This window comes from Tiliqua scincoides, chromosome 3 (genome assembly GCF_035046505.1).
Source record: "Tiliqua scincoides isolate rTilSci1 chromosome 3, rTilSci1.hap2, whole genome shotgun sequence".
NCBI lineage: Eukaryota > Metazoa > Chordata > Lepidosauria > Squamata > Scincidae > Tiliqua > Tiliqua scincoides.
This window is the reverse complement of record NC_089823.1, coordinates 201374626-201388179: the sequence shown is the minus strand read 5'-3', so window position 1 is coordinate 201388179 and position 13554 is coordinate 201374626. Positions and strand designations below refer to the sequence as shown.

Below are 13554 nucleotides of genomic sequence, written 5' to 3'. Positions count from 1 at the left end.
GTCCAATTCTGGTTGCCACATCTCAGAAAGGATATAGTGGATATGGAAAAGGTGCAAAAGAGGGCTGGGGCACCTTCCTTATGAGGAAAGACTACAGCGTTTGGGCCTCTTCAGCCTAGAAAAGAGATGCCAGAGGGGGGACATGAATGAGACATACAAAATTATACATGGGAAGGATAAAGTGGAGATACTCTTTATACTCTCATGTAACACCAGAACCAGGGGACATCCACTCAGACTGAGTGTTGGGAGAGTTAGGACAGACAAAAGAAAATATTTCTTTACTCAGCATGTGGTTGGTCTGTGGAACTCCTTGCCACAGGAGGTGGTGATGGCATCTGGCCTGGACACCTTTAAAAGGGAATTGGACAAGTTTCTGGAGGAAAAATCCATTACGAGTTACAAGCCATGATATGTATGTGCAACCGCCTGATTTGAGAAATGGGCTATGTCAGTATGCCAATGCAAGGGACGGCACCAGGATGCAGGTCTCTTGTTATCTGGTGTGCTCCCTGCGGCATTTGGTGGGGCCACTGTGAGATACAGGAAGCTGGACTAAATGGGCCTATGGCCTGATCCAGTGGGGCTGTTATGTTCTTAAGCTCTAAAACCATTTAAGATTGAATGCTGAGGACAGAAATGTCTTAATGTTATATAATCAAAGTTAAAGAAATAAAGGACTCTATAAATATAATCTAGTTGCATTAGAAATCAGTGTTGATTAAACAACTTCATTTTTTCAATGAGTAACTAAACATAATACAATAGCTACTCCAGAATATTTTGTGCATAAATAAAAATTCCATGTTTTGCTATTATCTCATCTATTTGCAAAAAACCCTTGCTCATGAAGTTACCAGAATTAAATTAAGACTACAGTCATCTAGGCCAGTGTTTCTCAACTTGTGGTGGTGTTCAATGGTACTCAGGGGACCCCCAGACCTGTGCTGCCTGGCAGACTAGCAACACAGTGGCAGGAAGCTTGGCTCACCACAGAGCTCTAGCATGTGCTGTTCATGTGCTTGAAAATGCCCTCCCAAGCCTCTTAAACATGATGTAATGGGTGAGGACATAATTGCCAGTTACTTCTGGGGGTACTTCCAATAGGTGGACCATACAAAGTAGTAGAGTGGGGGACAAACATTGAGAAGTGCTGATCTAGGCCGTTTTAGTACTCCCTCTTGTGGCTCTAAGTAGTTCAAAGAGAAACTGGCCTTAGTGACATCTAGAAAACCTAGAGCTCATCTGTGCTAGTAAGTCAACTTTGATATTCTAAAGATTAGAAGCAGGAACTAACGACTTGCTCAGTGCAATCCAGAGACTTATGCCAAGATAGCTGATGTCATAACACAATCCTTTGTATGCCTACTCAGAAATCCCACTGCATTCAATGAGGCTTACTCCCAGGACAGCCTGTATGGAATTACAGCTTTAAAATGCTAGCCACAAGATTTTTGTTGCTAAAGACCAAACATGACCATCTTGCTGGAATAACTCATTGATCTTAAATGAGGCACTGTGATTACATGGGTTTCATTCAAAAGAAAATACTAAGTTTAACTGCAAATCTTGTTAAAGCCACCAACTCCTATAAAATAGCACATCTTTCATAGATTATAGAAAATGAGCTATGTCAACAGAACTTTCAGGTAAACATTTTATTAAAATCTCTGGGCTCACAAATCTATAAAGATTATGCATGACAACATTGTTTTGAAAGTCACTTAACAGACGTGAAAAATTACAGACTATGTCAATATACAAAATTGTCTGCATCTACAGATAAACAGGTCAAGTTTTCCTTTAACTTACTTGAACTAAGAACCAAGACTGCTATTGCCACCAATCATGATCACTACTGTTGCTCGCCTAGTTATTTGTGAGTTCTGGGCTTGAAATAATTTCCAGTAGATGAGGAGTAGAATATGCACCACTGCCCCACCCTCCACATTTTAATATGATTATTTTCTTGGAATATAAATTTTAATAGGTTTAAGGCAGTTCTGAAAGGAGGGGCAAGGGAAAAGAGGGTCAAATCTGTCTTTTACGGAGGTACATATCTCTTCTTTGGAAAGCATAAAACATTTCTTCAAAAATGCTTTCTACAGACTACTCGTTCTAAGGAAATTTTTAAAAATAATTTTTAACCAATACTATTGCTAGAACATTTAAATGTTTATTTGAAACTGGAATAAGTGAACGGAAGTAATGAAGTATGAAAATGTTTGTAAGAGCATCTGGAGTAGCTCTCTTTAAAATTAATATTCTTCTCCTTCTTCAGCCTCAGCTTCCACAGAATCAACCCCTACTTCTTCATAATCCTTTTCAAGAGCAGCCAGATCCTCCCGAGCTTCAGAAAATTCTCCTTCCTCCATTCCTTCCCCAACATACCAATGTACAAAGGCTCGCTTAGCATACATCAGATCAAATTTATGATCCAGACGAGCCCAAGCTTCTGCAATGGCAGTTGTGTTGCTTAACATGCACACAGCACGCTGTACCTTGGCCAGGTCACCTCCTGGCACTACAGTGGGTGGCTGGTAATTAATGCCCACCTAGAAAAGGAAAAAATGAAACTGAAATTAAGTCTTTAAAATCCATTTTCCCCCAACACACAATGCTCCCACATTCTACCATCTCAAAATAGGAATTATATCTTCTCCACATTAGCAAGCTAACACGAACAAGTTAGACAAGATCAAGACCGTACCCAACTTGAACATTAAAGGGGAAGAATGGATGGGATATAGAAAGTATACATACCTCACACCCCCTGTAATGTGCTGCTTCTGCTACTAGGATGACAGAGGGGAAAAGTCTGTTTCTCAAAGTGTAGGTCAGGACCCACTAGGTGGATCACAAACCAATTTCAGGTGGGTCCCCATTCATTTCAATATTCTAATATATTAGACTTGATACAACCATGGTATGCGTGATCGCATTTGGGGAAGTGCTACTCTGTATATGCTTTTAACAATGATAGTCAATGGGGCTTACTCCTGAGTACTTGTGAGTAGGATTGCAGCCTAGAATTGTTAAAAACTTTTCCTGCTTCATGATGTCACTTCTGGTCATGACATCACTTCAGGTGGGTCCTGACAGATTCTCATTCTAAAAAGTGGGTCCTGGTGCTAACCACTGGTCTATGAGACACCATGAGAATCCCTTTGCAAGTATATGCCCTTCTACAGGGAAGGATTATGCCTTCATTTTCTTTAAATTAAGATATACTGATATTACTGCAGAGGTCTCCCATTTAAAACAATCTTTGCTAGCTATGTTTTAGCCAAAGGGGAATCAGTGGATCACAACAGAACGAACCACTATACAATAGTAAAACAAATTATGCTACTGTAGCCCACACTTTGAATAATATTTAAATATTTCTATTTAAAGTATTCATCTCAGAATCACGTGCTATTTGACATTAGGACCACTAAAATCCACCAGCAATGGGAAATTATGAAAAGCGTAGCTATCAATTCTAGTTGGAATTCTGTTTCCATGTATGGATCATCCATGCTATATTAGGCAAGTGTTTTCTATACATAAAACAGAACTTAATTCCAGCTTCAACTAGTATTTTGGTTTTTACAGTGCAACAAATCGGAAACATCTGCACATCTGAATCTACCTCAGTGTTTGCCACAAAAGGGGAAGAGGTCCCTATTGAGCTCTCAAGCACCTTTCTATCACACACAAGGGGGTACTGGTGCCATCAGCTGTAATAACTGTTTGTGGAATGGGGAGAAGCAGAGGCTAACCCTCCATTACCACCCATCAAGGTTATAAATACTCTCAAAACCAATAGCAAAAATTACCCGTTCTTAGTTTAGAGGAATGTCTCAATACACTCTGTCAATATGAAATTGATAAATAATGATCTATATTTGTTTAAGCATTTGTTGCATTTTTACAACTTGCCAATAAGGTGTAGCACATACCCATCTTCAAAACTCAAGAAATTGGTTCAAGCCTCAATTACACTATGAAGTTTACTGGGCTTATTGGATGGTTCAGATAGATCACTACTCCTTCACCTAATCCACCTTTCACAATTGCTACGTAGGCAAAATGTGGGGAAAATACAATGTTAAGCCTTGAAGCAGCCACCCAAATGACCAACATGTGCACTATGAACGCCTCTTATAAGAATTACTACTGCAAAAAATGTTTTTAAAATACCTTGAATCCAGTTGGGCACCAGTCCACAAACTGAATAGTACGTTTTGTCTTGATAGTTGCAATGGCTGCATTGACATCTTTTGGGACAACATCGCCTCTATAGAGCATGCAGCAGGCCATGTATTTGCCATGACGAGGGTCACATTTCACCATCTGATTGGCTGGCTCAAAACAGGCATTAGTAATTTCAGCCACAGACAGCTGCTCATGGTATGCCTTTTCAGCTGAGATGACAGGTGCATACGTTGCCAGAGGAAAGTGGATTCGTGGATATGGAACCAGATTTGTCTGAAATTCTGTAAGATCTACATTCAGAGCACCATCAAAACGGAGTGAAGCCGTGATGGATGAAACAATTTGACCAATTAGACGATTTAGGTTGGTATAAGTGGGACGTTCAATGTCAAGATTGCGACGACATATATCATAAATGGCTTCATTATCCACCATAAAGGCACAGTCAGAATGCTCCAATGTTGTGTGTGTAGTAAGGATTGAATTGTAAGGCTCCACTACAGCAGTAGATACCTGTGGAGCTGGGTAAATTGCAAACTCCAATTTGGACTTTTTGCCATAATCAACTGACAGTCTTTCCATGAGCAGAGATGCAAACCCAGAGCCAGTGCCTCCTCCAAAGCTATGAAAAATGAGGAAACCCTGTAGACCTGTGCATAGATCAGCCTAGAAGCGATAACAGAAGGCAAGTGTTAATAGTATTGCATATTTAATACAGATGTCCCTTATAAAAATGTTTATCACTGTGCACATTCATATTTCCCTAATTAAAAACTCCTTTCCATTTTAAAAAGTAGACTACTAAAACAGCTTGCTCTCTCTTATGAACTAAGAGAGAAAGGAGAAGAGAAGTTCTGATTGAGCTTGATAAGAATCTGCAAATGGAGAATTATGAGAAAACATGCACTCTGTGAGTCAGAGGGAGAGAGCTAAAGTGCCTGTTCCACCAGATCAAACAAAGTGCCTTAATTTGTAAAGGTCTTGCACAGAAGAAAAAAAATGGGATGCACATCAGCTCTGGATTAAATATTCCATGGAATGAAACGTATTCTACAGCTCTATCAAAACATATAGTTTGGTAGATACCTGTGAATATGTAATACAGTTTGCCTAGACCAGGGCTGCTCAAACCCCGGCCCACAGGCCATTTCTGGTCTGAGGAGCTCCCCATCTGGTTCCTGGAGGGGTCCCCCATCTCCAGTGTGCACTTGGCCATCACCATGGCTATTCTGAACCGACACGTGAGCTCTGGGTCTGGCTTTCCCTCGCTGCCTTGAACTTCACATCTGCAAAGCTCAGTGGCAGTGCATACACGCAGGGCCTTTTTTAGTGAGAAGGTACCATGAGACTTGCAGGTCTCGTGTTACCTTCCCGCTACAAAAGGCCCTGTGCTTGCACTAGGCCTGTCTTTCCTCGCCTAGCCTATGGCCAGTGTGTTCATGGAGCCAGAGGCGGTAGTGGGAAGGGGGAGAGCACAGCAGAGAGCGCCGGAGGGAGAGAAGGAGGGCAGGCAGGCAAGTGGTCAGCAGCACATGCTGCCTCTTCGAGGGAGGGTGGGTGGGCAGGCAAGTGGGCAGCATCAAATGCCGCCTGTGTGAGGGAGAGTGGACGACCAAGCGATCAAGCACTGCTGCAACCTTGGAGCAGCAGCAGCTTATAGATCAGAACATAAGAACAGCCCCACTGGATCAGGCCATAGGCCCATCTAGTCCAGCTTCCTATATCTCACAGCGGCCCACCAAATGCCCCAGGGAGCACACCAGATAACAAGAGACCTCATCCTGGTGCCCTCCCCTGCATCTGGCATTCTGACTTAACCCATTTCTAAAATCAGGAGGTTGCGCATACACATCATGGCTTGTACCCCATAATGGATTTTTCCTCCAGAAACTTGTCCAATCCCCTTTTAAAGGCGTCTAGGCTAGACGCCATCACCACATCCTGTGGCAAGGAGTTCCACAGACTGACCACACGCTGAGTAAAGAAATATTTTCTTTTGTCTGTCCTAACCCACCCAACACTCAATTTTAGTGGATGTCCCCTGGTTCTGGTATTATGTGAGTGTAAAGAGCATCTCCCTATCCACTCTGTCCATTCCCTGCATAATTTTATATGTCTCAATCATGTCCCCCCTCAAGCGTCTCTTTTCTAGGCTGAAGAGGCCCAAACGCCGTAGCCTTTCCTCATAAGGAAGGTGCCCCAGCCCCGTAATCATCTTAGTCGCTCTCTTTTGCACCTTTTCCATTCCCACTATGTCCTTTTTGAGATGCGGCGACCAGAACTGGACACAATACTCCAGGTGTGGCCTTACCATAGATTTGTACAACGGCATTATAATACTAGCCGTTTTGTTCTCAACACCCTTCCTAATGATCCCAAGCATAGAATTGGCCTTCTTCACTGCCGCCGCACATTGGGTCGACACTTTCATCGACCTGTCCACCACCACCCCAAGATCTCTCTCCTGATCTGACACAGACAGCTCAGAACCCATCAGCCTATATCTAAAGTTTTGATTTTTTGCCCCAATGTGCATGACTTTACACTTACTGACATTGAAGATGCTCCTATCTGTGTGTGAAAGTCCTTATGAGCTGCTTGCAGATCACCCCCTTTCTGTGTTAGAAAGTGTTTATGAACTGGTTTGAAGTCATTCATAAGTTCTGTCTCCAGTATGTTCATTTATGTAAATTTATTCAAATTTGAAATGTAAATTAATTCTTTTTTTTCTTTCTGGCCCTTGACACCCTGTCAGAGAGATGATGTGACCCTCCTGCCAAAAAGTTTGAGCAAGCCTGTAGGATTTGTTTTATTGGTTATTTTAATCTAGCTTTCTGCAGTATAAATTTTGATACATGAAAACCAAGCCTCAAAGATTAAGACCTGGTTAATAGAGACTATGGCAAGTCTCTATAAACAGGAACTTTTAAATTCTTTTTTTAAAAGCAGAGCCCTGTGCTACTATGGAAGCTGCTAAGAATTTTCTACATTAGTACGATATGACTAAGTTTGAAAAAATCCTTAGTATTATACCACTTAGGACTCCATCCAGGCTGTCCCTTAAACATAACTTTCTGCACATGAGATAGTGTCAATGGCATCCAGACCACGTCCTTCATATTTATGGTTGAAATCCCAAACTTGGATGGTGGGCAGGGTTATGAACCAATTTGGCTTTTGAGAAGCAGCTTCTCACCTCACATGTGGTTCTCTGTGCCTCACTGTAGTTGCAATTGTGGTTCTTTGGACCCCAGACTGTGTCCCTAAGAAGTCTACTAAAGAAAGCAATCTCATATTTTCACAAAAGAATAGTATTTTCTAAAGTACAGAAAAATGAAGGCTTAAATTTATATGCTCCTATCTTACAAAAAAATACACCAAATATACACCAAATAATATTTGGTACAATAAAAATGCAGCAAGGTAGGAGCATACACCAAATGCTCCTATCTTACACAAAAAATACACCAAATAAGAACAAAGACCTGCAGGTACCCTTAATAGCATGATTAATATTGAAACTCACCAACTTGCGAATGCGATCCAGTACTAGATCAACAATCTCTTTTCCGATGGTATAATGACCTCTGGCATAATTATTAGCAGCATCTTCCTTCCCAGTAATGAGTTGCTCCGGATGAAATAACTGCCTGTAAGTACCTGTACGAACCTCATCTAGAAAATTAAAAACATGAGGTAATTCACTCTCAAGTGTTCAAAAATTTTCAGTTTTTTGTCCCCAATTTAAAATTCTATTAAAAAGTGAGTGAAACATGTAACTCTTCCTACACATCTACTTCATATGGGTTTTTTAAGGGCATTGCTTATCGTTTGAGGATATATTAATCTACTAATGATAACCTTAGAAATGTTGCTCCAAATTACAGTAAACTCCTTGCTATCTGGGCAAGAGGCACTTTCAAGTGGTGTTCCTCTAACATTTAATAGGGAAAAAGAACTGTTTTCACCTTAGCACAGTGCCTTTTCATGGCTGTTCTTGCATCTTTTTAGATTGTCAGCCCTTTTGACATAGGGGACCATTTGATTTTGTCACTTTGTGAACTTTTTTGTTGAAGAGCAGTACAGGCATTCCCCCTTATCTGTGGGAGTTATGTTATTATTAACAGTATTTATATATTGCTTTTCAACAAAAAGTTCAAAAAGCAGTTTACAGAGAAAAATCAAACAACTAATGGCTCTAGAACCCCTCACGGTTAAGTGAAACTGTGAATACAGGTGAATGCCTCCCTCTACCCTCCAGTGGTGAGTGGAATGTCCCTTCCCTCTGGAGGGTCCTCCGAGTCCAGCCAGGCTCTGCCTGGTCCTTGGAGGGTTCTCTGAGCCTCTGCCAGGCTTAGATGGAGCCCTGGTGCCCAAAAAATCACTTCTGGTTTCTCCGTGAAACCAGAAGTGACTTCTTTTTAGCTCTAGGGCTCAGTCTGAGTCCAGCAGAGGACCCTCTGGAGGCAAGTGGAGGTACCCTTGCCTTCGGAGGGGGCACATGAGGGGCCCCCATGGATGCAATTAATGAATAACTGAATTCACAGACATGGGACCTCCTGTACCTAAATACTGTTAATAAAAGCCTCTTGTATTTCTTATGATTATTACTGATGCAATATTATGGCATTCAAAAATTTCATCCCCTCCCCCCAAACTGCTGTATTCTTGTATGTTTCAAGTCACATGAGAAAATTAGTACTGCAAAACTTGAAGCACAATTTGGGATACAATTCCTGAAGAGAGATGAATGTAATAAAATTTCCATGTTTTAGCCAAAATGACTTAAGAAAAAGAATCAAACAAGTACTAGTTATCAAATTCACTTGTAATTTTGTCTTATACAAAACATTTTGCTGCAATCTTATGCACACTCACCTGGGAGTAAGTCCCAGCAAACAAAGTGGAACTTATCTCTGAGTAAACATGCACAGGATTGCCATGCTTGTTATAAAAGGAAACTAGGAACAAAACAAAATTGTAGGTCTGCTACCACAGAATTTGTTTATGGTTCCAAATATAGCATTATTTAATAGTTGGATCATTCTACATTCACAAAAAATGCTATAAGCCAGTCTTAGAAGATTTGGCACTACATCTGCAATAGAAAACTAGCACTGAGTCTCACAAGAGACCAGGAGCCTTGTCCTTTCGCTCTGCTTGTTGGAGCACATCTGCAGAATAGCCAAAATGAGGGGAGGGAAGTTTTGCAGAGTTCAGTAAGATATATGATAAATAACATTCTGCATTTCTCATATCTACCCCACCTTTCCCCCCTGGAGTGTTATCTAACCCATTATTGCAGTGCATTAAGAAAGTACATTCCATATTGATTATTTCTGCATTATAAACATGCACCAAAATGCACCCTTAGTCATGTTGAATTTACTGGAACTTTAAACTGCATTGGACTGGACTCTATATTTGATTGACATGAAATGTATAACTTTTCTAAATATTATAAGCAGATACTAGTCAATGCATCAGTTAAGACTCAATTGAGTAAAAACCCATATAATACACTGGGCAACATATTTAAATAGTCTAAGAGACACACATTTTTCTCTTTTTACTGCCCACTTTATGAGCTCCCAAAACATTAACTTGACAAAGCAGAAGATAAGATCATACACATACCAACCACAGTTGGCTCAAGATCCACAAACACAGCTCTGGGCACATGCTTGCCAGCTCCAGTTTCACTAAAAAAAGTGTTGAAGGAATCATCTCCACCTCCTATGGTTTTGTCACTGGGCATCTGACCATCAGGTTGGATGCCATGTTCAAGACAATACAGTTCCCAACAAGCATTACCAATTTGAACACCAGCCTGTCCAACATGAATAGAGATACATTCACGCTGTAAAAAATAAAAAAAAAGAGATCAAGGCAACTTATTTGGATTTTTCTTTTGAAATGAACTGTAAGCACTATGAACAAGAAGTGATAACAGTAACATAAATAATGCATTCTAGACTCCAAGCAATGCATCTGATAATACAATATGAGTTTTATCTTTTAAACGTGCCTCTTTTCTAATAAGAAAAATCAAGAAAAGTCTGGCTGGATTAGGCCAAAGCCCATCTAGTCCAGCTTCACAGTGAGACCTCAGGGAGCACACAAGACAAGAAGAGACATGCATCCTGGTGCCCTCCCTCACATCTGGCAATCTGAGGAAGCCTAACTCTAAAATCAGGAGGTTGCACATACCCATCATGGCCTGTAACCTGTGATGAACTTTTTCTCCAGAAATTTGTCCAATCCCCTTTTAAAGGTATCCAGATGTGATGCCACATCACATCTGTGGCAAGGAGTTCCACAAACTAAAACACACTAGGTAAAGAAATATTTTATTTTTTCTGTCCTAACTCTTCCAATGCTCAATTTTTGTGAATGTTCCCTGGTTCTGGTGTTGTGCAAGAGGGGAAAAGTACATCCCCCTATCCACCCTCTGTATAATTCTGTATGTCTCAAATACTAGTTTCTGTTTAACCACCAATTACGCTTTGCATAACCCATTGTCCTCAGGATATGTAATGTAAGCTCCAGTGTGCATTTTATTAAAGAAAGGGAGGCTCCAGCACACATTTTTTTAAACACCCCCAAAAAGGTATGCTAGGAAATGCCCACTTTCCTCAAGGTTCAAAAATGCATTGTATGCTGACTGCCTGTAGTCTACAATAGTTTGTTCAGCATTTCTGACACATCTTTTGTAATACCTAAACTTTGAACAGCTCTCATCCCCTTTGAGGACTTCAAGGCCAGGCTCTTAAACCTTTATTTTTCAACACTTCCCTGTCTCCAGCATCATGCACCTCCACCCCCTTCTATAAGAGTGCCCGTACCTCTAACCACTGAACAGAAGAAGAAATGTTGGCAAGTGCAACATGGAAAAAAGCTGCATAGTTGGTCATCCTGGGGATATAAAAGTTGAGTGTGATGGTGACTAGATACAATGGATGACGGAGTGCCTATACCTTTAAAAACTAGTGCCTATACCTTTAAAAACTGCATAGAAGAGGGAATTTGGGCAGGTGCAGCTTTAAAAACCCTTCCATGCTGAGCTGCACTTGCCAACATTTCCTCTCCTATGTAATAGTAAGAGGTACTCTGTCCTTCAGCGTATTTGGTCATCCAAGCTGAGTGTGATAGCGACCAGATACAATGGATAACAGAGTGCCTGTGTCTTCAACCACTGCATAGAAGAGAAATTTTGGCAGGTGCAGCTTTTAAAACCTTTGATGCTGAGCTGCACCTGCCAAAATCCTGTCTTCTATGCAACGCTTAAATAGTTAAAATCCCATCTCCTATACAATGATTAAAGGCACAGGCACTCTGTCCTCATGCATCTGGTCATCCTAGGGATATACAAGTAGAGTGGTGGTAACTAGACACACTGGAGGACAGTGCCTGTCGGTGGCGTAGCCGGGGGGCGTGGCACTCAGCCTGGCAGGAAGGGGGGCGAGCGGCCCCTCCCTTAGGAGCCATTCCGCACTGCTCCGTGTTGCACCCCCCCCGCCGGGAATGGCTCCAAAGGAAGGGGCCGTTCGCCTCCCCCCTCCAGCTACGACACCGGTGCCTGTCTCTCCAACCACTGCATAGAGGAGGGAATGTGGGCAGGGGCAGCTTTTCAAGCCCTTCCAGGTGGAGCTGCCCCTACCCACCTCCCTCCATGCAGCGATCGAGGCGCAGGCGCTATGCCCTCTAGGGCATCTGGTCACGCTGCCTTCTGCCCTCACTCTCCTCCCGCCACACCACTTCGAGCGAGAAGCGGGAAAGGCGGGAAAGCGCTCAGGCGCGCGCGAACGCTTGCAGACCAACGGACGCCGTCGGCAGCCTCGCGCCTTCTGCTGGGCACGCGGCCTCGCTCTGTGGCCTGCCCGCGCCGCCTCCCCTGCTCCCCCCCCGCCTCGCGTGCTGCAGCACCGCACGAGGGGGGGGGCCTGGGGCGCCCGCCACAGGCTTAGCCTGCCCACCGCCCTCTCCCCCGGGTTTCTCTCTGAGCTCCGCAGGCTTCGCGGCCGTCCACGTCCTCTCGCCCCCCTCAGAAGAGCAACCGAGCCCCGCCACGGAGGCCCCGCTCCCCACCATGGCGCCTCGTGGAGACGACGACGTTCAAGCCTGGCTGGCACCGGCGCGTTCTGTCTCCTGCCCCGTCTGAAGGTGGCGTCAACAGTCGACCGTTGGCCTAACGGCTGCCCTCGCGCCACTTTAAATGACCCGGTGTCACCCAATTGGTGGTGCCCGCTCAGCCGCTGCGCGCTGATTGGCTGGGCGACGACTTCGCCCACCCCCCCAGTCGAACGTTGGCGGGCCCCTAGGTGGGGGAGGGGAGGTGTGCTGTGAGGGCAGGCCGCGCGTGAAGGCTCTGGGCGGGAAACGTCTGTGGGGGAGGTGTGAGGCCGCCCCAGGGCTCAGTGGGAAGCCCCACCCACTGAATAAAGGCGCTGGGACTCTGTCAGCCCAATCCTATCCCCAGTTACCTGGGAGCAAGCCCCACTGACTCTAATGGGACCTACTTCTGAGTAGGCAGGCACAGGACTGGGTTTAAGGATTTATTTTCGAAGCTCTTCCTTGAGATCCAGAGCAGCAGCCCCTCATATGTGTATGAATAAAAGCACAGCAGGGCTGCCATCCTCTGCTGTATTAATTCAAAATAAATACCACCTTATAGTATTAAGATAATTCATTAAATATAATAAATACTATAGTATAGTATAAATATTACACTATAAATACATATAGTATCAATACTATACCATAAATATATATATAATGTATTATCAATACTGTAAATCAGGGGTGCTCAATAGGTGGATCGCGAGGCAAAATGAGTAGATAGCGGAGTGCCGACCCCCTCCTTCAGGTGTCTCTGGGAGGAAACGCCGGGAGTAAGGCCCATTGTACTCAATGGGGCTTACTCCCAGGTAAGTGTGGCTAGTATAACACACTTATAACACTATATAACACTATAACAGGAGTAAGTCCTGTTATACTCAGTGGGGCTCAAGGTACACCAACATACATTGTACACATAAATGTTATATGTTATGATGGCGCAAACATTGTAAAAAAAACTCTGGTAGATCTCCGGGCCTTGCTGGGTTTCAAAGTAGCTCTCGAGCCAAAAAGGTGTGAGCACCCCTGCTGTAAATATATATCTATAGTATAGTATTATACTGTATTATGGTATAGTATTGATACTATATACAACACTTATTTTTATAGAATAGTATTTATACTACATTATATTTATACTACACTATTATATTTACAGTATAGCATTTATACTATGCTATAATATATAGTATGGTATAAATACTATAGTATAGTATAAATATTACACTATAAATA

General features: G+C 42.8%; 1 protein-coding gene across 1 annotated transcript; it reads right to left on the bottom strand.

Annotated features, from left to right (window-relative positions):
• Positions 1-2258: 2258 nt before the first annotated feature.
• Positions 2259-9958, bottom strand: LOC136643820 (tubulin alpha-3 chain). Its single transcript, XM_066619182.1, has 4 exons — positions 9838-9958; positions 7727-7875; positions 4186-4866; positions 2259-2555 (listed from the first exon to the last, which is right to left on the bottom strand). The coding sequence occupies exons 1-4, from the start codon at positions 9956-9958 to the stop codon at positions 2259-2261; spliced, it is 1248 nt and encodes a 415-aa protein (XP_066475279.1).
• Positions 9959-13554: the final 3596 nt, after the last annotated feature.